At 41.6% G+C, this 22,500-nt stretch overlaps 2 protein-coding genes across 3 annotated transcripts in view; both read right to left on the minus strand.

The window, feature by feature from the left end:
- Nucleotides 1-2,199: 2,199 nt before the first annotated feature.
- Nucleotides 2,200-19,262, minus strand: actr2a (actin related protein 2a). 2 transcript variants are annotated; one of them, XR_013844916.1, is made up of 10 exons: nucleotides 19,143-19,262; nucleotides 17,548-17,658; nucleotides 16,104-16,319; nucleotides 15,628-15,700; nucleotides 14,449-14,585; nucleotides 12,635-12,784; nucleotides 9,574-9,719; nucleotides 8,411-8,543; nucleotides 5,596-6,197; nucleotides 2,200-2,379 (listed from the first exon to the last, which is right to left on the minus strand). XR_013844916.1 is itself a non-coding variant. In XM_080029536.1 (9 exons), the coding sequence occupies exons 1-9, from the start codon at nucleotides 19,188-19,190 to the stop codon at nucleotides 6,027-6,029; spliced, it is 1,185 nt and encodes a 394-aa protein (XP_079885662.1). In that variant the 5' UTR covers nucleotides 19,191-19,262; the 3' UTR covers nucleotides 5,130-6,026. The 2 variants fall into 2 exon arrangements, 1 of the variants encoding a protein (XP_079885662.1); XM_080029536.1 differs by lacking the exon at nucleotides 2,200-2,379 and having other exon boundaries at nucleotides 5,130-6,197.
- Nucleotides 19,263-21,050: 1,788 nt separating this feature from the next.
- ppp3r1b (protein phosphatase 3 (formerly 2B), regulatory s1ubunit B, alpha isoform, b) overlaps nucleotides 21,051-22,500 on the minus strand; it is a 26,095-nt gene continuing 24,645 nt past the window's right edge. Inside the window, exon 6 of the mRNA XM_080029267.1 lies at nucleotides 21,051-22,500. This exon is cut by the window's right edge and continues 1,769 nt beyond it. The gene's annotated coding sequence lies outside the window, so the exon portion shown is untranslated.

The following is a 22,500-nucleotide window of genomic DNA, read 5'->3' on the forward strand; positions in this document are numbered from 1 at the left end:
TGAATGGTAACGTGGGAAAGGAAAACAGGTCTCCCTTGTAAAAGAGTCTTCGGTCTCAATGGGATTTACCTGTATGAATAAAGGTTTAAAAAAAAAAAAAAAAAAAAAACTGTCAAGCCGAGACATTTGAAACTGTGAATTATTATTATTAATTATTATTTTTTTTTTTTAGTCTCGGATAATTTTCTTGTCAGGTGACTCATGGAGACTCATGCTCATGCCAATGTTCACGCTTGTATCACAAATTGAAAGATGGTGGAACTTCTCTGCTCCTCTATCGTAGGTGACATGGGAGAGAAGAAAATGCTGTGATTTATAAGTTGTTTGATGATTTTTTTTTGGTAATTTTTTTTTCCGTGCTTTATTTTTATTTTGATAGTGTGGAGAGAGAGAGAGAGAGTGACAGAGATGAAATGTGTCAGAGAGGGGAATGACATGCAGAGACCGACCCGGGCTGGATTCTAACCCGGGTCTGCTGTGAAGAGGACAGACAGACAGACAGGCAGGCAGACAGACAGACAGACAGACAGACAGACAGACAGAGAGGGGAATGACATGCAGAGAACGACCCGGGCTGGATTCTAACCCGGGTCTGCTGTGAAGAGGACAGACAGACAGACAGACAGACAGACAGACAGACAGACAGACAGACAGAGAGGGGAATGACATGCAGAGAACGACCCGGGCTGGATTCTAACCCGGGTCTGCTGTGAAGAGGACAGACAGACAGACAGACAGACAGACAGACAGACAGACAGAGAGGGGAATGACATGCAGAGAACGACCCGGGCTGGATTCTAACCCGGGTCTGCTGTGAAGAGGACTGAGACTCTATGGAGGGGGGGAAGGGGGGTTTAACCACTACACCAGGAGCGCCCCCAAAATGCAGTGATTTTTACGTTGTTGTTTGTTGTTGTCTGTTTTGACTCAGATTTCTAGGATAATCGATCTAGCCTCCAGTGTGTCTGTCTGTCTGTCTGTCTGTCTGTCTGTCTGTCTGTCTGTCTGTCTGTCTGTCTGTCTGTCTGTCTGTCTGTCTGTCTGTCTGTCTGTCTGTCTGTCTGTCTGTCTGTCTGTCTGTCTGTCTGTCCGTCCGTCTGTCTGTCTGTCTGTCTGTCTGTCTGTCTGTCTGTCTGTCTGTCTGTCTGTCTGTCTGTCTGTCTGTCTGTCTGTCTGTACTATGGCTGACCCTGCGCTCTGACCCCCTCTGGAGTGTGGGAACTTGAGAGGGGAGATGAGAAAAGATGAATTTCAATGTTACTGTGTACAATTGACTAACTTAACTTAAATTGGAACAGCAGTCATGCAGAACAAACCTACATATAGGGACTTTTATGTTGAAAAAAGAACAACCTGTTTGTATTTCCTGTTTCCTGTTAATGCTAACCCTGCGTTCCAATCCCCATACTTCCCTACTATTTAGTATGCCAGAAAAAGATTTAGGATGTCCCAATACATGCACTTTAATTGTAGTATGCTGAAAATACATAAATGCCCCCACTAACTCCAATAGCATTTTGGAGTATTCGTCTTTATTCTTGACATTTCTCGACATAATGAAAACAAAATCTTCCTTATCTGATTTTTCTCTCCTGTCTGTGGCCCTAAAACTCTTCTGTACTTTAGTATGTAGTGTAGTAAAAAGACTTAGTATGTGATTTGGAATGCAGGGTCTTTCTTTTTTCTATTCTACATACTACATCTGACCATAAAAAGAATCTAGTTAGGATGCAGTATGCTACACTTGGGACATACTTTAACTTATTTATTAGATGTGACGTCACTTCCGGTGCGCACTGGATTGTGGGTCAGAATCGCCCAAATATGGATGCTGTTTTCAACACTAGAAATCTCGGACGGATCTAGCAGACATCCGGGTATTTCTATTCTAACCATACTAAATCTAACCACAAGAATTGGGACATACTAAATCTTTTTTTCTACCGTACTAAATAGTAGATAGTACGGGGATTGGAACGCAGCCTAAGTCATTTCTGGTGCCATTATTTGTTGTATCTACACATTAATTTTTTATGTGTGGCGAAGAAAGTGAACTCAGTGTTTAAAAGGAAAGTGCCTGAAGCCTCCTCTTCATTTACGTCCCTGTGTATAATTCAGAAAATAATATAAAAGGTGCTCTGAGGAACTTTCTAGTTTGTGTTAATTCTAGCGCCCCCTTTGGACAAAAGCGGTAGTGTTTTTACCACACCAGCTGTTGTTCCTGGGTGAGCGTATACCCATGACAAAGGCATTAAGAAAAAACTATATAAAAAATAGCATTCTTTGCACTGATGGTCTCGTTTGCTGTTACATGTAATTTATGATCATCAGAGGAAAAATGAGACTGTTTCAGAAATATTTAAAAGTTCCTCGTAGCAACTTTAAAACTGTGTAAAAACAACAAGGTTAAATTAATTGTTTTGTCTTTTTTATGATTCATATTTTTACCTGTAAAAAAAACAGAATATAAATATATATATGTAATCAAGTGTATGATCTACATTTTCAGTTCTATTTTTTTATTGTTTCATAAACGATGTACGTAAAGAGAGAGACCATGAGACATGTATAAATACATCATCTGGAAAACTTAAACAGCCTATTGGTGTGTGTGTGTGTGTGTGTGTGTGTGAGTGAGTGTGTGTGTTTGTGTGAGTGAGTGTGTGTGTGTGTGTGTGTGTGTGTGTGTGTGTGTGTGTGTGTGTGTGTGTGAGTGAGTGAGTGAGTGTGTGTGAGTGAGTGAGTGTGTGTGTGAGTGTGTGAGTGAGTGAGTGAGTGAGTGAGTGTGTGTGTGTGTGTGTGTGTGTGTGTGTGTGAGTGTGTGTGTGTGTGAGTGTGTGTGTGTGTGTGTTGGTGTGTGTGTGTATGAGTGTGTGTGTGTGAGTGAGTGAGTGTGTGTGTGTTTGAGTGAGTGAGTGAGTGAGTGAGTGTGTGTTCAGTTTGAAATTCACACAAGCACTGATTTAATCTGACACTTTAAAGGGTCACTGTGTAGTTTCAGAGGAGGGGGATTTGTTTACATTCACAGAGCCTGCAGTTAGTTTACTGAACATATTTTCTCAACATGTAATTCTTAGTATTGAATAATTCTATCATCATAAATCAAATTATTTTGAGACTAGAATATGTTTGTAAACCAAACTGTGGGCCCTGCTGCTGTAAACAACAACAGTGAAACAGTAACTTTTCAGGAAGCTTTCTAACTTCAAACAGTGTTCCAGGGATCACATTTTCCTGTGAGGAAAGTTTGTTTATTCAGTTATTATGAGAATATACCTTAGAAAATGTTTCACTTCTCTCACACACCCAAAGTTACACAGTGCAATTACATAAATGAATGAATGAACATCTGTTTAAAAAAAACTCCTGAAAAAGAAATATATCCAATAGTTAAAACAGACAGAAATACACGTCCACAGCGAGGGTTTATAAATCACTCTGCTTTATTTGAAATCAGCATTTGGCAGTTGTGTAATAAACATAAAAAGGGGACGACCAAAAAAACAATAATAATATCCAGCAGGAATAACTGTACTTGGCACTTGATCAAGGTAGAGTGTCAGGGGCCACGGGGAAGAAAAACAATTATAAAAGGATTTTTATTTAATTTTTTATTTTAAGAGAAATGTTTTGTTATATGCTGTGCATTTTGAAAATAAAAGGCAAAATTTCTACGTTTTCCTCAAAAAAAGTAAAGGATTTTTTTTGCCTGAACAAAACGCCTCGTGTAGATGAATTGGTGAAACTGTACTTTGAAGAGGTGGTCGCGTTCGTTCGTGCAAACCGGACAAATGATAATCCTCCTAAAACATAAAAGAAAAACTTCTATAGGCCTATATATATATATATAAAAAAAAAAGAAAAAAAATTCTTCCTCCCAAAAAATTAAATAAAAATCCTAATCACATTTCTTCTCTTCCCTGTGGACCTAATGCTCTTGGTACTTGATAACCGTGTTTGTCAAAGAGAAATTATTTTTAATATATATTTTAGAACGTAGCAAGTCTTTTATAACTCATCTATATCTAACTCATTATCGAGATTTTTTTTTTCTCATTCGGAGATTTCCTATTCAAATTTTCACTGCACTAACATCTGACCCAGGACCAGCCATTCAATCTGTTCTACACACTTCAAACAACAATACAGCTTTTTTTTTTATGGCAAAATACTGACTCCAGATCAGCTGTTTTTAAAAAGGCAGAATTATGAACAACAGAGAAAAAGTCTAAGTTTGGGTTTCGCTTCAAAACAACATAAGCAAGTTAATGAAAAAAAAACAAGTAAAAAAATAACCGTAAGATAATAAGCAAACGGAGCCCCCATGGAATTATAAGCGTGATGCAGTGTGTGTGTGTGTGTTTTGTGTGTTTGTGTGTGTTGAGCACATATCACACAGTGCTTTATCTTTAAGATATTTCAGCTATTGAGTGTTTTTATAAGGGGCCGGATGTGTTGAAGTGTGTAGGGCGGTTCGGTCGTCCACTGGGTTACAGGGTCGGTGGTTCGATCCCCCGTCTCCCCGCCACATGTCCAAGTGTCCCTGGGCAAAGAGACACTGAACCCTAAATGTCTCCTGATAGTTAGCTTGCACCCTGCGTGGTAGCTGCTGCTGCTATCGGTGTATGAATGAATGTGTGTGTGAATGGGTGAATGTGTACAAATATATAAGTGGAGTCCATTTACCATAGACATAAGACATGTAGAAAATTCCCAAAACCCAATTTAAGAGTTGCTTAAAGGCCTACTTCACCGGTTGGAATATGAAGGTGTATTGAACTCGGAGATCCTATGAAGTATAAATGTGCAAAAAAAATTGAAATCGGATCATCCTAGCCTGAGAAAAGGCAGAAAGAGTGTTTTAAGGTCTCACTGTCTAACCCTACATTTCTCTTTCTGTGACATCACAAAAAGAGAAATGTAGGGTTAGACAGTGAGACCACACTCTTTCTGCCTTTTCTCAGGCTAGAATGATCCGATTTCAATTTTTTTCGCACATTTATACTACATAGGATCTCAGAATTCAATACACCTTCATATTCAAACCGGTGAAGTAGGCCTTTAATGATTTAAGTGAGACCGTTATGATTTCACAATAATCCTGGATCAACCCTAAAGGAATGAATTGATGCTTTATAAATCGTTTAATCTCATAAAAAGAAAATCCCCAAAAATTCCCCCAAAAAACATTTCTTAAACCACAAATGTACAGAATTATTTTAGGGCCGAGGGGAGAGGGGGAAAAATAAAAACTTCAAGAAAAATTATTCTTAATGTCGAGAATAAACTTGACAGTTCCAGACTGTTGGAAAGATATCAATAACTCTAACCTATCGTCTCTTTTAAAGCTGCTTCGAGGAACTTTCAGTTTGTGTTAATTCTAGCGCCCCCCTTTGGACAAAAGTGGTAGTGTTTTTACTACGCCAGCTGTTGTTCCTGGGTGAGCGTATACCCCATGACAAAGGCATTAAGAAAAACTATATAAAAATAGCATTCTTTTACACTGATGGTCTCGTTTTGCTGTCACATGTAATTTATGATCATCAGAGGAAAAATGAGACTGTTTCAGAAATATTTAAAAGTTCCTCGTAGCACCTTTAAATGGAGTTTTGCAGCACTAACTGGTGCTGCTGAAAAACATAATCATCGGTATATTTTTTGTAACAAAAATTTGACTTCTCAACACCAAGCTCCACATCCTTCATATCTTTGCTTTTAACGATGAAATCAGTGCTTCTGGAGAACGCTGCGTGTATCTGTCTGTCTGTCTGTCTGTCTGTCTGTCTGCGTGTGTGTGTGTCTCTCTCTCACTCTCTCTCTGTCTGTCTGTCTGTGTGTCTCTCTCTCTGTCTGCGTGTATGTCTGTCTCCGTCTGTCTCTGTCTCCCTCTCCCTCTCTCTCTCTCTCTCTATGTCTCTCTCTCTCTATCAATCCCTCTCTCTCTCTCTCTCTCTCTCTCTATCTATCTATCCCTCCCTCCCTCTCTCTCTCTCTCTGTCTGTCTGTCTCTCTCTCTTTCCTCTGTTTTATCTGACAGTGACTCCTAGCTTCTCGAGCACGCGCGTTCCTTTCTCTTGGTATTCCTCGCGCGTGAGCCAGAAGTTGTCTTTGTCCTTCATGATGTCGGCGAGCACGGCCCCGCCCAGGAAAACCATGTGCTTGCGCCGGGGAGGGTCCTCAATACGGATCTTGAATTTCTACGGGAAAAATGATGGCGGGAAAAGACAGTTAGATCATTGTTAACATTTGTAAATCAGAGTATTGGATACATTCATAACATTGTTAACAAGTTATTTCTTAGATTGGTGGAAAATAAGAGTGAGATAGTTGGCAAACGAGAAAACACTTAAACATTTTATTTTATTTTTCCAGAGTAAATATTTATTTTTAATTTATTTAAAAAAAAAAAAATGTCAGAGTATTGCAAACATTCCTTACATTGTTAACACGTTATTCATTTGTTGTTGTTTACAGATAATAAAAAAATAGTTAGATAGGCAAATTGCCAAAGCGAATAAAGAATAAAAAGTATAATAAAATGACAGGTCTCTGTATTTTGTGTATCGACTGTGACATTTTGTCATGACAGAGAGATAGGTTGTGTTCCGAATCTCATACTCTTTCTTTTCTCTATTCTACATACTACATCCGACGATAAAAATAATCTAGTTAGGATGCAGTAGGCATACTATTGGGACATTCTTTACTCTTTTATTTCATCATAACATTGCACCTTGATCTTGCCTCCTGCTTTTATATCCGTCGCATCCCCGTTTGTTTTCATATGGAGGCTTCGTCGATGTGACGTCACTTCACGTGCGCACTGGATTGTGGGTCAGAATCGCCCAAATAGGATGCACTTTTCAACACTAACAATCTTGGCCGCATGAAGTAGGACATCCGGGTATTTTTAAGCATACTAAATCTGGCCACAAGAATCAGGACATCCTAAATCTGTTTTCTACCATACTAAATAGTAGATAGTATGGGGATTATAACACAGAGTGAGTGTTTAGTGTTGAACTGATTGACTGTTTAGGCTGCAAGAGGTAAAAGCAAGAGGCAAGATCAAGGAGCCATGTTATGATGAAATAAATAAGTTAAAGTATGACCCAAGTCGTAGCATACTGCATCCTAACTAGATTATTTTTATGGTCAGATGTAGTATGTAGAATAGAAACAAGAAAGAGTATGATATTTGGAACGCTGAGTTAGTGTTTAGTGTGTAACCTACCGATAGTTTGTCGACGTCCCCCTTGAGGACTAACCATACTAAATCTGACCACATGTATCGGGACATTCTTTAAATCTTTTTCTACCATACTAAATAGTAGATAGTATGGTGATTATAACACAGAGTGAGTGTGTAACCTACCGATAGTTTGTCCACGTCTCCCTTGAGGACTATCCATACTAAATCTGGCCCCTCGAATCAGGACATTCTAAATCTGTTTTCTACCATACTAAATAGTAGATAGTATGGGGATTATAACACAGAGTGAGTGTGTAGTGTGTAACCTACCGATAGTTTGTCCACGTCTCCCTTGAGGACTATCCATACTAAATCTGACCACATGTATCGGGACATTCTAAATCTGTTTTCTACCATACTAAATAGTAGATAGTATGGGGATTATAACACAGAGTGAGTGTGTAGTGTGTAACCTACCGATAGTTTGTCGACGTCCCCCTTGAGGACTAACCATACTAAATCTGACCACATGTATCGGGACATTCTTTAAATCTTTTTCTACCATACTAAATAGTAGATAGTATGGTGATTATAACACAGGGTAAGTGTGTTAGTGTGTAACCTACCGATAGTTTGTCCACGTCTCCCTTGAGGACTATCCATACTAAATCTGGCCCCTCGAATCAGGACATTCTAAATCTTTTTCTTACCATACTAAATAGTAGATAGTATGGTGATTATAACACAGAGTGAGTGTGTTAGTGTGTAACCTACCGATAGTTTGTCGACGTCTCCCTTGAGGACTAACCATACTAAATCTGGCCCCTCGAATCAGGACATTCTAAATCTGTTTTCTACCATACTAAATAGTAGATAGTATGGTGATTATAACACAGAGTGAGTGTGTTAGTGTGTAACCTACCGATAGTTTGTCCACGTCTCCCTTGAGGACTATCCATACTAAATCTGGCCCCTCGAATCAGGACATTCTAAATCTTTTTCTTACCATACTAAATAGTAGATAGTATGGTGATTATAACACAGAGTGAGTGTGTTAGTGTGTAACCTACCGATAGTTTGTCGACGTCTCCCTTGAGGACTAACCATACTAAATCTGGCCCCTCGAATCAGGACATTCTAAATCTGTTTTCTACCATACTAAATAGTAGATAGTATGGTGATTATAACACAGAGTGAGTGTGTTAGTGTGTAACCTACCGATAGTTTGTCCACGTCTCCCTTGAGGACTCTCTCCAGGTAGAGCTGTTTGAGCTCTCTCTCCAGGCGGGAGGGGAGGCCGGGGTACATGGTGCTGCCGCCGGACAGGACGATGTGTTTGTAGAACTCAGACCTGGGAGAGGGACACAGAGAGATTATTATTATTTATTTATTTTGTATAATATTATTATTATTTTTTTTTTTTAAATAGTATTACACTTCTTTTATTACATTTTTTATAAATAATATTCTCCTTTATTTTCTTATAATATTTTATCAAGTTTTTAGAACGATGTGTTTGTAGAACTCAGACCTGGGGAAGGATAACACAGAGACACGTATTATTAGTATTTTTTAATAATTATAATAATTATTATTTTATTTTTTCATTCTTTTTTAAAAAAAATGTTTTTGTATTTGACTTTTTTTTTTTTTTTTTTGCAATATTTTATTAAGTCTTTAGAACAGACTTAAATTAAACACACACACATGACAGCCATTCAGACAGGACGATGTGTTTGTAGAACTCAGACCTGAAGCAGGGACACAGAGAGAGATTATTATTATTTATTTATTTTGTATAATTTCTAATTTATTTATTTTTATTTATTTTTTTAAATAGTATTACACTTCTTTTATTTTTTATTAATAATATTATTATTATTATTTTTTTTCTTACAATATTTTATCAAGTTTTTAGAACATACAGACGTAAACAAACACACTTGACAGCCATCTCATATACAGGTTGGAATAATACATAGAAAATAAATTTAAAATAATCTCTGTTTTTCCAAATCTGTCTAAAAAAGAAAAAATGCCAAAAAAGAGAGAGAGAGACAGACAGATAGACAGACAGACAGACAGATAGATACTATGTCTGCAGCCTGTATGGTGCTAACAGACAGACAGACAGATAGACAGACAGAGACAGAATCCTACCTTGTGTCTATGTCTGCAGCCTGTATGGTGTTGACAGACAGACAGACAGACAGACAGACCTACCTTGTGTCTATGTCGGCAGCCTGTATGGTGTTGACAGACAGACAGACAGACAGACAGACAGACAGACCTACCTTGTGTCTATGTCGGCAGCCTGTATGGTGTTGACAGACAGACAGACAGACAGACAGACAGACAGACAGACAGACAGACAGACCTACCTTGTGTCTATGTCGGCAGCCTGTATGGTGTTGAAGAGCAGCTCGGCCACGCCCACTCCCTCCACGTTGATGAGGTGAGGCTGGAACAAAGCCTCCGGAGCCTCAAACCGCTCCCCGCCGACCTTTATACACCGCCCGTCTGGAAGCTAGGGACAACACACACACACAAAACAGTCAGTGCGTTTACATGCAGACTCATAATCGGGTAACTAAACGAATAAGACTTCAACAGGACTTTTAAACTGCATGTAAACACCTTTATCCGATCTACTTCGCACACAAATCGGCACAATAACGGACAAGAGAAGTCGGATAAGAACACCTAGATAATTCGTTCATTGTCGGCATTCTCTCTGCATGTAAACAGGGATCGAATATCGCATATCGGACTTCTCGTTCTGTGCTTGTGTGCCTGCGCGTGATAGGCTACACCATGGGTTATTGACGGAAGAGAACCGGACGTGGCTCTAAAACCACTTGTTGAAAGCATGGTTGAAAGGGCTACAGCGCCACCTAGCATAGTGGAGACAGCCATGCATCGGACATTTATCCGATTTCTGAAAGGCCATGTATACTCAGACAAGTGACACGGTCCGTTCGAGTGTCTAGTTCGATATATGTGATAATCCAATCTAGTTGTGCCATGGAAACGCACTGAGTGATAAGTTAAGTTACTTTATTAGTCGATTGCTACATTGAAATCTGGTGTGAATACACATGTTGAGCATGTTGATGGAGGTGAGGTTGGTTAGAATCCAGCCCGGGTCGTTCTCTGCATGTCATTCCCCTCTCTGACACATTTCATCTCTGTCTCTACAAAACTGTCTAATAAAGATTTAAGGGGTAGGACTAGATACGTTTTGTACTTTGTGTGGAAAATGTGTCTGTTTTTTTTTGCTTTTCGTTTTTTATTTATTTATCTACTACTATTTATTTTTATTTCTTATCAATCAATCAATCAATATAATAATAATGTCAAATGAAGCACTGGAAAATACCAAAAAAATTATCTTAAACAGACAGAGTGTGAGTGAGGTATAGAGTAGACCGTGTCTAAAAATAAAAAAAGAGGCTCAATCCTCTCCAATTCTCTGCATGTCATTCCCCTCTCTGACCCATTTCATTTCTGCCTCTCTGCACTGTCTAATAAAGGAAAGAAAAATGCCAAAAAATAGTCTTAAAGGTGCAGTGTGTAATATGACATCATCAAGAAAGTTCTAGTAAGTTCTAGAATGCAACGCTCCCTGGGTAACCCCACCCCTTTAGAATAATAACAGAAGCTACAGTGGCCTTCAAGGACAAGAACAATTCTAAATTCTAAACAATGCTCCTGATGACATTCCAACCATGACACTTTCAAGATGGCGGCACTAAGCCTTGGTCCAAAGTATGGAGAAATATGGACATATATGAGACCCTTTCTAAGGGGAAAAATTATAATTCTAAAAAAAAAAAATCGGCTATTATGCACTAAATTAAATGTACTTATGGATATTATAATTACTTTCTACAAAATCTGCTAGGAAATAAAACCCACAATTCTACACACTGCAGCTTTAAGGAGAGTGTGAGTGTGGTACTGCAGGTTTAAACAGAGAGAGAGTGAGTGAGGTGCAGCAGGTTTAAACAGAGAGAGTGTGAGTGTGGTACTGCAGGTTTAAACAGAGAGAGTGTGAGTGAGGTACTGCAGGTTTAAACAGAGAGAGAGTGTGGTACTGCAGGTTTAAACAGAGAGAGTGTGAGTGAGGTACTGCAGGTTTAAACAGAGAGAGTGAGTGAGGTACTGCAGGTTTAAACAGAGAGAGAGAGTGAGGTACTGCAGGTTTAAACAGAGAGAGAGTGAGGTACTGCAGGTTTAAACAGAGAGAGAGTGTGGTACTGCAGGTTTAAACAGAGAGAGTGTGAGTGAGGTACTGCAGGTTTAAACAGAGAGAGAGTGTGGTACTGCAGGTTTAAACAGAGAGAGAGTGAGTGAGGTACTGCAGGTTTAAACAGAGAGAGAGTGTGGTACTGCAGGTTTAAACAGAGAGAGAGTGTGAGTGAGGTACTGCAGGTTTAAACAGAGAGAGAGTGTGGTACTGCAGGTTTAAACAGAGAGAGAGTGTGAGTGAGGTACTGCAGGTTTAAACAGAGAGTGTGAGTGTGGTACTGCAGGTTTAAACAGAGAGTGTGAGTGAGGTACTGCAGGTTTAAACAGAGAGAGAGTGTGGTACTGCAGGTTTAAACAGAGAGTGTGAGTGAGGTACTGCAGGTTTAAACAGAGAGAGAGTGAGTGAGGTACAGCAGGTTTAAACAGAGAGAGAGTGAGGTACAGCAGGTTTAAACAGAGAGAGAGAGTGAGTGAGGTACAGCAGGTTTAAACAGAGAGAGAGAGTGAGTGAGGTACTGCAGGTTTAAACAGAGAGAGTGAGTGTGGTACAGCAGGTTTAAACAGAGAGAGAGTGAGTGAGGTACAGCAGGTTTAAACAGAGAGAGAGAGTGAGTGAGGTACTGCAGGTTTAAACAGAGAGAGAGAGTGAGTGAGGTACTGCAGGTTTAAACAGAGAGAGAGAGTGAGTGAGGTACTGCAGGTTTAAACAGAGAGAGTGAGTGAGGTACTGCAGGTTTAAACAGAGAGAGAGAGAGTGAGGTACTGCAGCTTTAAGGAGAGTGTGAGTGAGGTACAGCAGGTTTAAACAGAGAGAGTGTGAGGTACTGCAGGTTTAAACAGAGAGAGAGTGTGAGTGAGGTACTGCAGGTTTAAACAGAGAGAGTGAGTGAGGTACTGCAGGTTTAAACAGAGAGAGTGAGTGAGGTACTGCAGGTTTAAACAGAGAGAGAGTGAGTGAGGTACTGCAGCTTTAAGGAGAGAGAGTGAGGTACTGCAGGTTTAAACAGAGAGAGAGTGAGTGAGGTACTGCAGCTTTAAGGAGAGAGAGTGAGGTACTGCAGGTTTAAACAGAGAGAGAGAGAGTGAGGTACTGCAGGTTTAAACAGAGAGAGAGTGAGTGAGGTACAGGTTTAAACAGAGTGTGTGAGTGAGGTACTGCAGGTTTAAACAGAGAGAGTGAGTGGTACAGACCGTGTAGGACTCTACCAGCACGGTGGTTTCCAGAGCCAGTTTCTGCTCCTGCTCGATGTTGTATCCCACGTAGCAAAGCTTCTCCTTCATCATGCGCACCGTCTCAAAGTCTGCTGAGTGGTTGAAGGCATAGCCGCGCAGCAACAGCAGCTAGGGGGAGGGGGGGGGGGACAATAACACAGGGTTAGTAATATTATAATGATTATATACAAATCAGGGTTCCTACAGGTATATTTAAGACTTTTTTTGTGAGTGTGAGTGAGTGAGTGAGTGAGTGAGTGAGTGAGTGAGTGAGTGTATATGTGTGCATCTGTCTGTGTGTGTGTGTGTGTGTCTCTCCCTCCCTCTCTGTCTCTCTCTCTGTCTGTCTGTCTGTCTGCCTGCCTCTCTCTCCCTTTCTCTCTCCCTCTCTCTTTCCCTCTCTCTCTCTCTGTCTGTACCTTGATGAGGTAGCGTGTGATGTCCCTCCCTCCCTCCCTCCCTCCCTCCCTCCCTCTCTCCCTCCTTCCCTCCCTCTCTCTCTCCCTCCTTCCCTCCCTCTCTCTGTACCTTGATGAGGTAGCGTGTGATGTCCCTCCCTCCTTCTCTCCCTCCCTCCCTCTCTCTCTCTCTCCCTCCCTCTCTCTCTCTCTGTACCTTGATGAGGTAGCGTGTGATGTCCCTCCCTCCTTCTCTCCCTCCCTCCCTCCCTCTCTCCCTCTCTCTCTCTCTCTCTCTCTCTCTCTCTGTACCTTGATGAGGTAGCGTGTGATGTCCCTCCCTCCTTCTCTCCCTCCCTCCCTCCCTGTCTCTCCCTCCCTGTCTCTCTCTCTCTCTGTACCTTGATGAGGTAGCGTGTGATGTCCCTCCCTCCCTCCCTCCCTCTCTCTCTCCCTGTCTCTCCCTCCCTGTCTCTCTCTCTCTCTGTACCTTGATGAGGTAGCGTGTGATGTCCCTCCCTCCCTCCCTCCCTCTCTCTCTGTACCTTGATGAGGTAGAGTGTGATGTCCCTCCCTCCCTCCCTCCCTCTCTCTCTGTACCTTGATGAGGTAGCGTGTGATGTCCCTCCCTCCCTCCCTCCCTCTCTCTCTCCCTGTCTCTCCCTCCCTGTCTCTCTCTCTCTCTGTACCTTGATGAGGTAGCGTGTGATGTCCCTCCCTCCCTCTCTCTCTCTCTCCCTCCCTCTCTCTCTCTCTCCCTGCCTGTCTCTCTCTCTGTACCTTGATGAGGTAGCGTGTGATGTCCCTCCCTCCCTCCCTCCCTCCCTCCCTCCCTCCCTCCCTCCCTCTCTCTCTCTCTCCCTCCCTCCCTCCCTCCCTCTCTCCCTCCCTCCCTCTCTCCCTCCCTCCCTCCCTCCCTCCCTCTCTCCCTCCCTCTCTCCCTCCCTCCCTCTCTCTCTGTACCTTGATGAGGTAGCGTGTGATGTCTCTCTGTCTGTACCTTGATGAGGTAGCGTGTGATGTCCCTCCCTCCCTCCCTCTCTCTCTCTCTCTCTCCCTGCCTGCCTGCCTGCCTACCTGTCTGTCTGTCTGTCTGTCTGTCTGTCTGTCTGTCTGTCTGTCTGTCTCCCTCCCTCCCTCCCTCTCTCCCTTCTCTCTCTCTCTCTCTCCCTCCCTCTCTCTCCCTCCCTCCCTCCCTCCCTCCCTCCCTCCCTCCCTCTGTACCTTGATGAGGTAGCGTGTGATGTCCCTCCCTCCCTCCCTCTCTCTCTCCCTCCCTCCCTCCCTCCCTCTCTCCCTCCCTCCCTCTCTCTCTCTCTCTCCCTCTCTCTCCCTCCCTCCCTCTCTCTCTCCCTCCCTCTCTCTCCCTCCCTCCCTCCCTCCCTCCCTCTGTACCTTGATGAGGTAGCGTGTGATGTCCCTCCCGGCGATGTCCAGTCGTCTGGTGAGGTGAGGCAGAGAGAATCCCTCGTACACAGGACAGATGTGAGTCACACCGTCACCTGAGTCCACCACTACGCCCGTCAGCAGGCCTGGAGGAGAGAATACTGTGTTAGGGGCAAGGCAGGGTTTACTCTGTGTGTGTGTGTGTGTGTGAGTCAGTCAGTGCGTTTACATGCAGACTCATAATCGGATAACTAAACGAATAAGACCTCAACAGGACTTTTAAACTGCATGTAAACACCTTTATCCGATCTACTTCGGACACAAATCGGCACAATAACGGACAAGAGAAGTCGGATAAGAACACCTAGATAACTCGTTCATTGTCGGCTTTCTCTCTGCATGTATACAGGGATCGGATATCGCATATCGGACTTCTCGTTCTGTGCTTGTGTGCCTGCGCGTTATAGGCTACACCATGGGTTATTGACGGAAGAGAACAGGACGTGGTTCTAAAACCACTTGTTGAAAGCATGGTTGAAAGGGCTACAGCGCCACCTAGCATAGTGGAGACAGCCATGCATCGGACATTTATCCGATTTCTGAAAGGCCATGTATACTCAGACAAGTGACACGGTCCGTTCGAGTGTCTTGTTCGATATATGTGATAATCTAATCTAGTTGTGCCATGTAACCGCACTGAGTGAGTGAGTGTTATTTTGTCTATTGCTTTTTTGTTAATTTTTTTTTAGTTGTGTGTGTTTGTGTTGTCTAAAATAATTTAAAAAAACTATCGCCAGAGAGGAGGAAAGAAAAGTGGATTGGTGTATCTCTGGCATTTTTCTTTTAATGCTTTGTTAGACAGTGTGTGTAGAGACAGAGATGAAATGTGTCAGAGAGGGGAATGACATGCAGAGAACGACCCGGGCTGGATTCTAACCCGGGTCTGCTGTGAAGAGGACAGACAGACAGACAGACAGACAGACAGACAGACAGACAGACAGACAGACAGACAGACAGAGAACGACCCGGGCTGGATTCTAACCCGGGTCTGCTGTGGAGAGGACTGAGACTCTATGGAGGGGGGCGGGGGGCGGGGGCAGGGGGTCTAACCACTACACCATGAGCGCCCCCAATTGGTGAATCTCTTTACTGAACATGGTTCTTCTTGAGAGTTTTAGAGAGACTCACCTTGAGCGTAGAGAGTGAGCACCGCCTGGATGGCAATGTAAACTCCTGAGAACTGGTAGGTCTCAAACATCACCTGGAAGCAGACAGACAACACAATACAATCAGGTTAATACGTTATAGAGAAAAATAAATTAAAAATAAAAAGATTTCCCTAGCGCCCAACAACATTAGCTGTATGTTTCAAGAAGGTAATTCTAGAGAAAAAATAATAATTAAAAAAATTAAATAAATTTGGAAGAAATTAAAAAATATTTTATAGGTTTAAACAACATTAGATTGTGGGAATTGTATTCGTTCAGATTAATAAAAATAATTAAATTAATTAAGAAAAAAACAAACAAAACAAAAAATATGGGTAAAAAAATAAAAAGGTAAAAAAATTTAATTCAGAAAAGTTTCAACGAAAGTTTTCAAAAAAAAAACATTTAAATTTTTTTTTTTTTAAAGGGCGCAACAACATGAACTGTGTGCTTTACCTCTATGATCTTCTCCCTGTTCTTCATGGGGTTCATGGGCGGCTCCGTCAGCAGGATCTTACATTCTCTGGAGTCGATGTTCAGCTTGTCAGGGCCGAAGGTGTAATCCCACAGATGCTTCATGTCCTCCCAGCTCCGCACGATCCCGTTCTCCATCGGGTAGTTCACCTCCAGCATGGAGCGCAACTCACTGGCCTCATCCCCCACCATGAGGTCCTACAGAGGGGGAAAGGTTAGTCTGTCTGTCTGTCTGTCTGTCTGTCTGTCTGTCTGTCTGTCTGTCTGTCTGACTGGCTTCATCCCCCACCATGAGGTCCTACAGAGGGGGGGAAAGGTTAGTCTGTCTGTCTGTCTGTCTGTCTGTCTGTCTGTCTGTCTGTCTGTAACTCACTGGCCTCATCCCCCACCATGAGGTCCTACAGAGGGGGAAAGGTTAGTCTCTGTCTGTCTGTCTGTCTGTCTGTCTGTCTGTCTGTCTGTCTGTCTGTCTGGCCTCATCCCCCACCATGAGGTCCTACAGAGGGGGAAAGGTTAGTCTGTCTGTCTCTCTGGCTGTCCGTCTGTCTGTCTGTCTGTCTGTCTGTCTGTCTGTAACTCACTGGCCTCATCCCCCACCATGAGGTCCTACAGAGGGGGAAAGGTTAGTCTCTGTCTGTCTGTCTGTCTGTCTGTCTGTCTGTCTGTCTGTCTGTCTGGCCTCATCCCCCACCATGAGGTCCTACAGAGGGGGAAAGGTTAGTCTGTCTGTCTCTCTGGCTGTCCGTCTGTCTGTCTGTCTGTCTGTCTGTCTGTCTCCCCACCATGAGGTCCTACAGAGGGGGGAAAGGTTAGTCTGTCTGTCTGTCTGTCTGTCTGTCTGTAACTCACTGGCCTCATCCCCCACCATGAGGTCCTACAGAGGGGGAAAGGTTAGTGTCTGTCTGTCTGTCTGTCTGTCTGTCTGTCTGTCTGTCTGTCTGTCTGTCTGTCTGTCTGTCTGTCTGTCTGTCTGTAACTCACTGGCCTCATCCCCCACCATGAGGTCCTACAGAGGGGGAAAGGTTAGTCTGTCTGTCTGTCTGTCTGTCTGTCTGTCTCCCCACCATGAGGTCCTACAGAGGGGGAAAGGTTAGTGTCTGTCTGTCTGTCTGTCTCACTGGCTTCATCCCCCACCATGAGGTCCTACAGAGGGGGGGAATGTTAGTCTGTGTGTCTGTCTGTCTGTCTGTTAGTGTGTGTGTGTGTGGGGGGGAGGGGGGAGGGGGTAGGGGGTGTCTTGTCTGTCTCTCTCTCTCTCTCTCCCTTTGTGTCTCTGTGTGTGTGTGTGTATGTCTCTCTCTCCCAATTTCATCTCTGTTTCTCTCCATGCTATCAAATAAAGCTTGAAAATGCCCCCCAAAAATAAAAAAAATAAAAATTATATTAAAAAAATCACAGTGACTCAGACAGGCAGGTGAACATTTACCTTGATTTCAATGTTTCCGACTTTAGCGGTGGATCGGATGATCGGCCGACCGACCAGCGCGGGGAAGATGTGCTCAGGGAAGTTGGACCCCGCATAGCCGCACTTCACAAACTGAGAGGGGAGAAAATACAAGAAGACATGTGTGTTACAATAGGTTAAATAAAAGCAGTAAAAATCGGGGCGACTTGTGGCTCAGGTGGTAGAGCGGGTCGGCCAATGATCGAAGGGTTGGAGGTTCGATCCCCGCCCTGCCACCTGTGTCATAGTTGTTGTGTCCTTGGGAAAGACACTTCACCCACCTTGCCTCGTGTGAATGTCGATAGTTAGCCTGCTGCTATCGGTGTGTGAATGTGTGTGTGAATGGTAACGTGGGAAAGGAAAACAGGTCTCCCTTGAAAAAGAGTCTCCGGTCTCAATGGGATTTACCTGTAGAAATAAAGGTTAAATAAAAATAAAATAATAATAAATTGGTTACAATGCGCGGCTGTGGTGAAGTGTGTAGGGCGGTTCGGTCGTCCACTGGGTTACAGGGTCGGTGGTTGGATCCCCCGTCTCCCGCCACATGTCCAAGTCGTGTCCCTGGGCAAAGAGACACTGAACCCTAAACTGCTCCTGATAGTTAGCTTGCACCCTGCGTGGTAGCTGCTGCTGCTATCGGTGTATGAATGAATGAATGTGTGTGTGAATGTGTACAAAACAATGTAAAGCGCTTTGGGTCTGTGAAAAACCAGGGAAAAGAGCTTTATAAGTGGAGACCATTTACCATTTCCTACCGAGAAATCCTGCAGGTACTTTCCAGATACTACAACTGGCACTGAGTATCTGAATCTCAACCAAAATGTCTCCATTTGTTTATTTATAATTAAACGGTGCTACGAGGAACGTTAAATATTTCTGAAACAGTCTAATTTTCCCTCTGATGATCATAAATGACATGTAACAGCAAACAAGACCATCAGTGCAAAGAATGCTATTTTTATATAGTTTTTCTTAGTGCCTTTGTCATGGGTATACGCTCACCCAGGAACAACAGCTGGCTTGAAGGTATTTTATTTTAATTTGTTGCTGTAAGTTGTTCCAGGAGTCAGGGGCACCGAAGCTAAAAACGATCCATCCATGCAATAAAATCCTCTTTATTAAGTCAATGATGAATGATCTATTACCTCTATAGCTTTTGAATACATGTACAAGGTTTTCTCAATTGATTAATCTCAATATCTATCTGTAGATGTGTTTTTAAATCAGATATTTCCACTAAAATAAGGTTAAAGACGAGATAAGTGGAGCCAGATGAGTGAGAAAAATCCTAAATGAATCTGATAAATTCCGCTAAAAAGGAACCACGTGACTACAGCTCAACAAACGCTTTAAAAACCATCGAAATAAATCATAAAAATCAAGATTTTGAAAAAGAATAATTTGGTAAATCTCGCATTTAGCTGACTGTCACATTCCATCCAAACCCAGCTATGCTAACACCTTAGCCGCCTTAGCTCCCCGTTACTTCCGGGTTCGACTTCCTGCCTCGTTTTGGTTAATAAAACAGCCCAAAAGGGTTTTTTTTACAGAGCGTGGGGGTTGTTTTAAACACTCACCCCAGTCCCGTTGTCACAAACCACCACTTTTCTGCCTTGACTGTCCATTTTTTAGCGTATTTCGTTCCCCTGTCTCTTGCTATTCTCCGCACCGGAACCAGCAACTAACGCTAACCAAACCGACCGAAGCAACACACCGAGCATTTCAGGTGGAAACGCTGACTTCAAAATAAAAGCCTCTACATTAAATTGTCGTTGTTTTTGTTTTGCCATTGGGGATTACTAGTGAACTCCATATAAGGAAATGAGTAGTTTATCCACATCACGCAGTAGCTTGCTTGTAGTTCAATTACATTCATATTTGCATAGCGACCCAACAAGTTAAAATACTGTTATTTCAAGTTTGAGTGGACTTTCCTTCTGATATTGCTCATAGATAGTATAATAAATACTAAAATATTGCTCCTGCATTTGGGTCAAAAATGAAAAAAGAGGGGAAAAAACCCATAAGAAAACATGGCATTTAAAAACAAGTAGGTCTATTTAATGTTTTTTCTATATGATTTTTATCCTTTAACCAATTTAAACAAACTATCTGAAATCTGCCAAACTCTACCTGTAACTGTTTTAATTAGGCTATATTGTACTTTCACCCATTTCATTTTAATTGCTGCCACTCTTCACCACTGTGTAAATGTTTCAATTGTTTTTTCTCTTCACCTGTTGTTGTGTATTTGATATTTTTGCATATCAAATACGAATACCAGATATTTCCACTAAAATAAGGTTAGAAACGAGATAAGTGGACCCAGATGAGTGAGAAAAATCCTAAATAAATCTGATAAATTCCGCTAAAAAGGAACCACGTGACTACAGCTCAACAAACGCTTTAAAAACCATCAAAATAAATCGTAAAAATCAAGATTTTGAAAAAGAATAATTTGGTAAATCTCGCATTTAGCTGACTGTCACATTCCATCCAAACCCCAGCTATGCTAACACGAATATTGCGAATATTGTTTATGTATTGTTGTTTTTCCTTTGAATTTGTTTTGAACTCGACGTCATTGTAAATGAGGGTCACCCCTCAATTGGTCTCTCGAGGATAAATAAAAGTTAAATGAAAAAAAATGAAAAAATGTGCTGGGTCCATTTCTGTTCTATGCCAAACTGTAAAAGCCACCTTTTTGTCATTAACCTGGGCGTAATTAGCCTATGAGCAAATATATCTCCAAAAACTGAATGGCTGGGGCGCCCTTAGCTCAGTTGGTAGGGCGTCCCCCTCCATGGGCCTCGGCCAGCAGCAGACCCGGGTTCGATTCCAGCCCACGGTCGTTCTCTGCATGTCACTCCCCTCTCTGCCCCATTTCAACTCTGTCTCTACACTATCAATAAAGCATAAAAATGCCAAAAAAAAATATCTTAAAAAAAACAATGGCTATTATTTTAATCTAAGACACCAATATTTAGTATAAGAATTTCAAATAATTCATTAAAATTCACATTGTTACAAATAATACAGATTTCTTTGACCCTTCCAATGTTGAGACCAAACCTACGCCCTTGGTTCAAACTTATACAATGATTAAAGACCTATTTCACCGGTGGGAATATGAAGGTGTATTAAACTCTGAGATCCTAAGTAGTATAAATGTGCAAAAATGTAGAAATCGGTTCATCCTAGCCTGAGAAAAGGCAGAAAGAGTGTTTTATGGTCTCACTGTCTAACCCTACAGTTTCCTTCTTGTGACATCACAGTAAGGGTTAGGATTAACAGGACAGCTGGGCCAAGGGAAGACTGAGGGAAGACTGAGGGAAGAAAAACCTCATTCATTATATTATAATAGTGATTTTATAATGATAGAACGCCGGTTCCGTATGGGTGAAGTATTCCTTTAAGAAAAAAAGAGTCCACCACAGTCGTCCGTAACAACTTTCAAACTTGTTTATTTCTCATTTTTCCATGTATGAAGTTTCAGTGACGCAGCAGAGATGAAAATGAAAACATGAAAATAAAAATAATTCTAAGACTAGGAGTCCATGTGGCCTCCTCCATCTTAACTCAGAGTCCATGTGGTCTCCTCCATCATAACTCAGAGTCCATGTGGTCTCCTCCATCATAACTCACACAAGACATTTCAGCAAAAAAAAAAAAAAAAAAAAAAAAAATTAATTAATGATTTTACAGTTTGGTTTTTCAGTGGAGTAAATGGTAGAATATCATCTCATGCGTATTGGTAACATTCACGTGCGTTGAAAATGTCCATGTGTTTTTATTTTAAGCATCGCCATCTTTTTAAACATGTAAACACACACACACACACACGCGCGCACACACACACACACACGCACACACACGCACACACACACAGTCTCACTGAATTTCAATGAAATGAGCCGAAACTCTGAAAAAAAAAAGAAATTGCTAAATAATTGAAACACAAGACAAATAATTATGTTAAGATTACTTATCCTCACCATGAAATACATTATATAATAATATTATCTGATAATAATAATAATAAGAGAAACACAGCCCTGACACCATTTCCACGTTTAAAATATGATACTACTACAAGCTAAATAAACAAATTCATCTATTGAACGAAGCAAATTTTTTTTTTCATGATTTTTTTTCTAACTATTGAACATGCACCAAAAACTGTAGATGTTATATGTTGTTGTGTTATAACCGTATAAAAACTCAAATACTCTTTTTAACCTCACAGAAGAAATTATGAATTTTTCAGTGCAAGTGCTTCAACAGTAATACTTTTCACATACACATACATATCTTGCATGCACAGAAAAAAGGGGCGTTGGGGAGTTGAGGGGAATTTATTATATGCAAAAAAATCGGCAAGACATTTCGCTCATTTCATTAAATTTTCGTCGAGACCAGCCTGGATATAAGTAGAGCTTTTTGAAAAAAAAAAAAAAAAAAAAAATTGCGAATAGTAAAAACCTGATGTACATGCAAACAGCAACGGGCAGAAGTATTAGAAGAAAGAAGAAGAAAGGTTATCATCACACGTCATGCAAAAACACATCACAACTCGTCCCGTTTTTATTCCAGGTATAAAAATCCTTTTGCGTTCCGGCACAGACGTACGTACAGCAGATTTTAAGCAATTTTATAGTTCTTCCCGACCCCCCCCTCCCTTTTCTACACGGCTTTTTTGCTTCTTTCGTCCCCAAAACAGTGAAGAAGTCGCGAGTATAAAGATCGTGAATATCCCCGAGAAGAGGAGAGGTTTAAATACACTGTGATAGAGTTGGTTACAGAAACATGCGCGGCTATAAAGTCTCCACGGGGGATGCTAGTTTATTTAATCTTTTCGAAACAACAAAACAAAATATTAAAGGGTCGAGAGAAAATGCAAATGAGTTCAAACGATCGGTGGCTTTATCAGGTAAA

This window comes from Ammodytes marinus, assembly GCF_949987685.1.
Source record: "Ammodytes marinus genome assembly, chromosome: 6".
In the NCBI taxonomy this organism is placed as follows: domain Eukaryota; kingdom Metazoa; phylum Chordata; class Actinopteri; order Uranoscopiformes; family Ammodytidae; genus Ammodytes; species Ammodytes marinus.

Excerpts from the sequence above, each read along its gene's own strand:
- actr2a (XM_080029536.1), bottom strand. The coding sequence starts at position 19,190 with ATGGACAGTCAAGGCAGAAAAGTGGTGGTTTGTGACAACGGGACTGGG. Across the intron at positions 9,720-12,634 it reads TGCTGGTAGAGTCCTACACG|CTTCCAGACGGGCGGTGTAT; the intron begins GTCTGTACCACT and ends TGTTGTCCCTAG. Across the intron at positions 6,198-8,410 it reads GAGACGTGGACAAACTATCG|AAATTCAAGATCCGTATTGA; the intron begins GTAGGTTACACA and ends TTTTTCCCGTAG.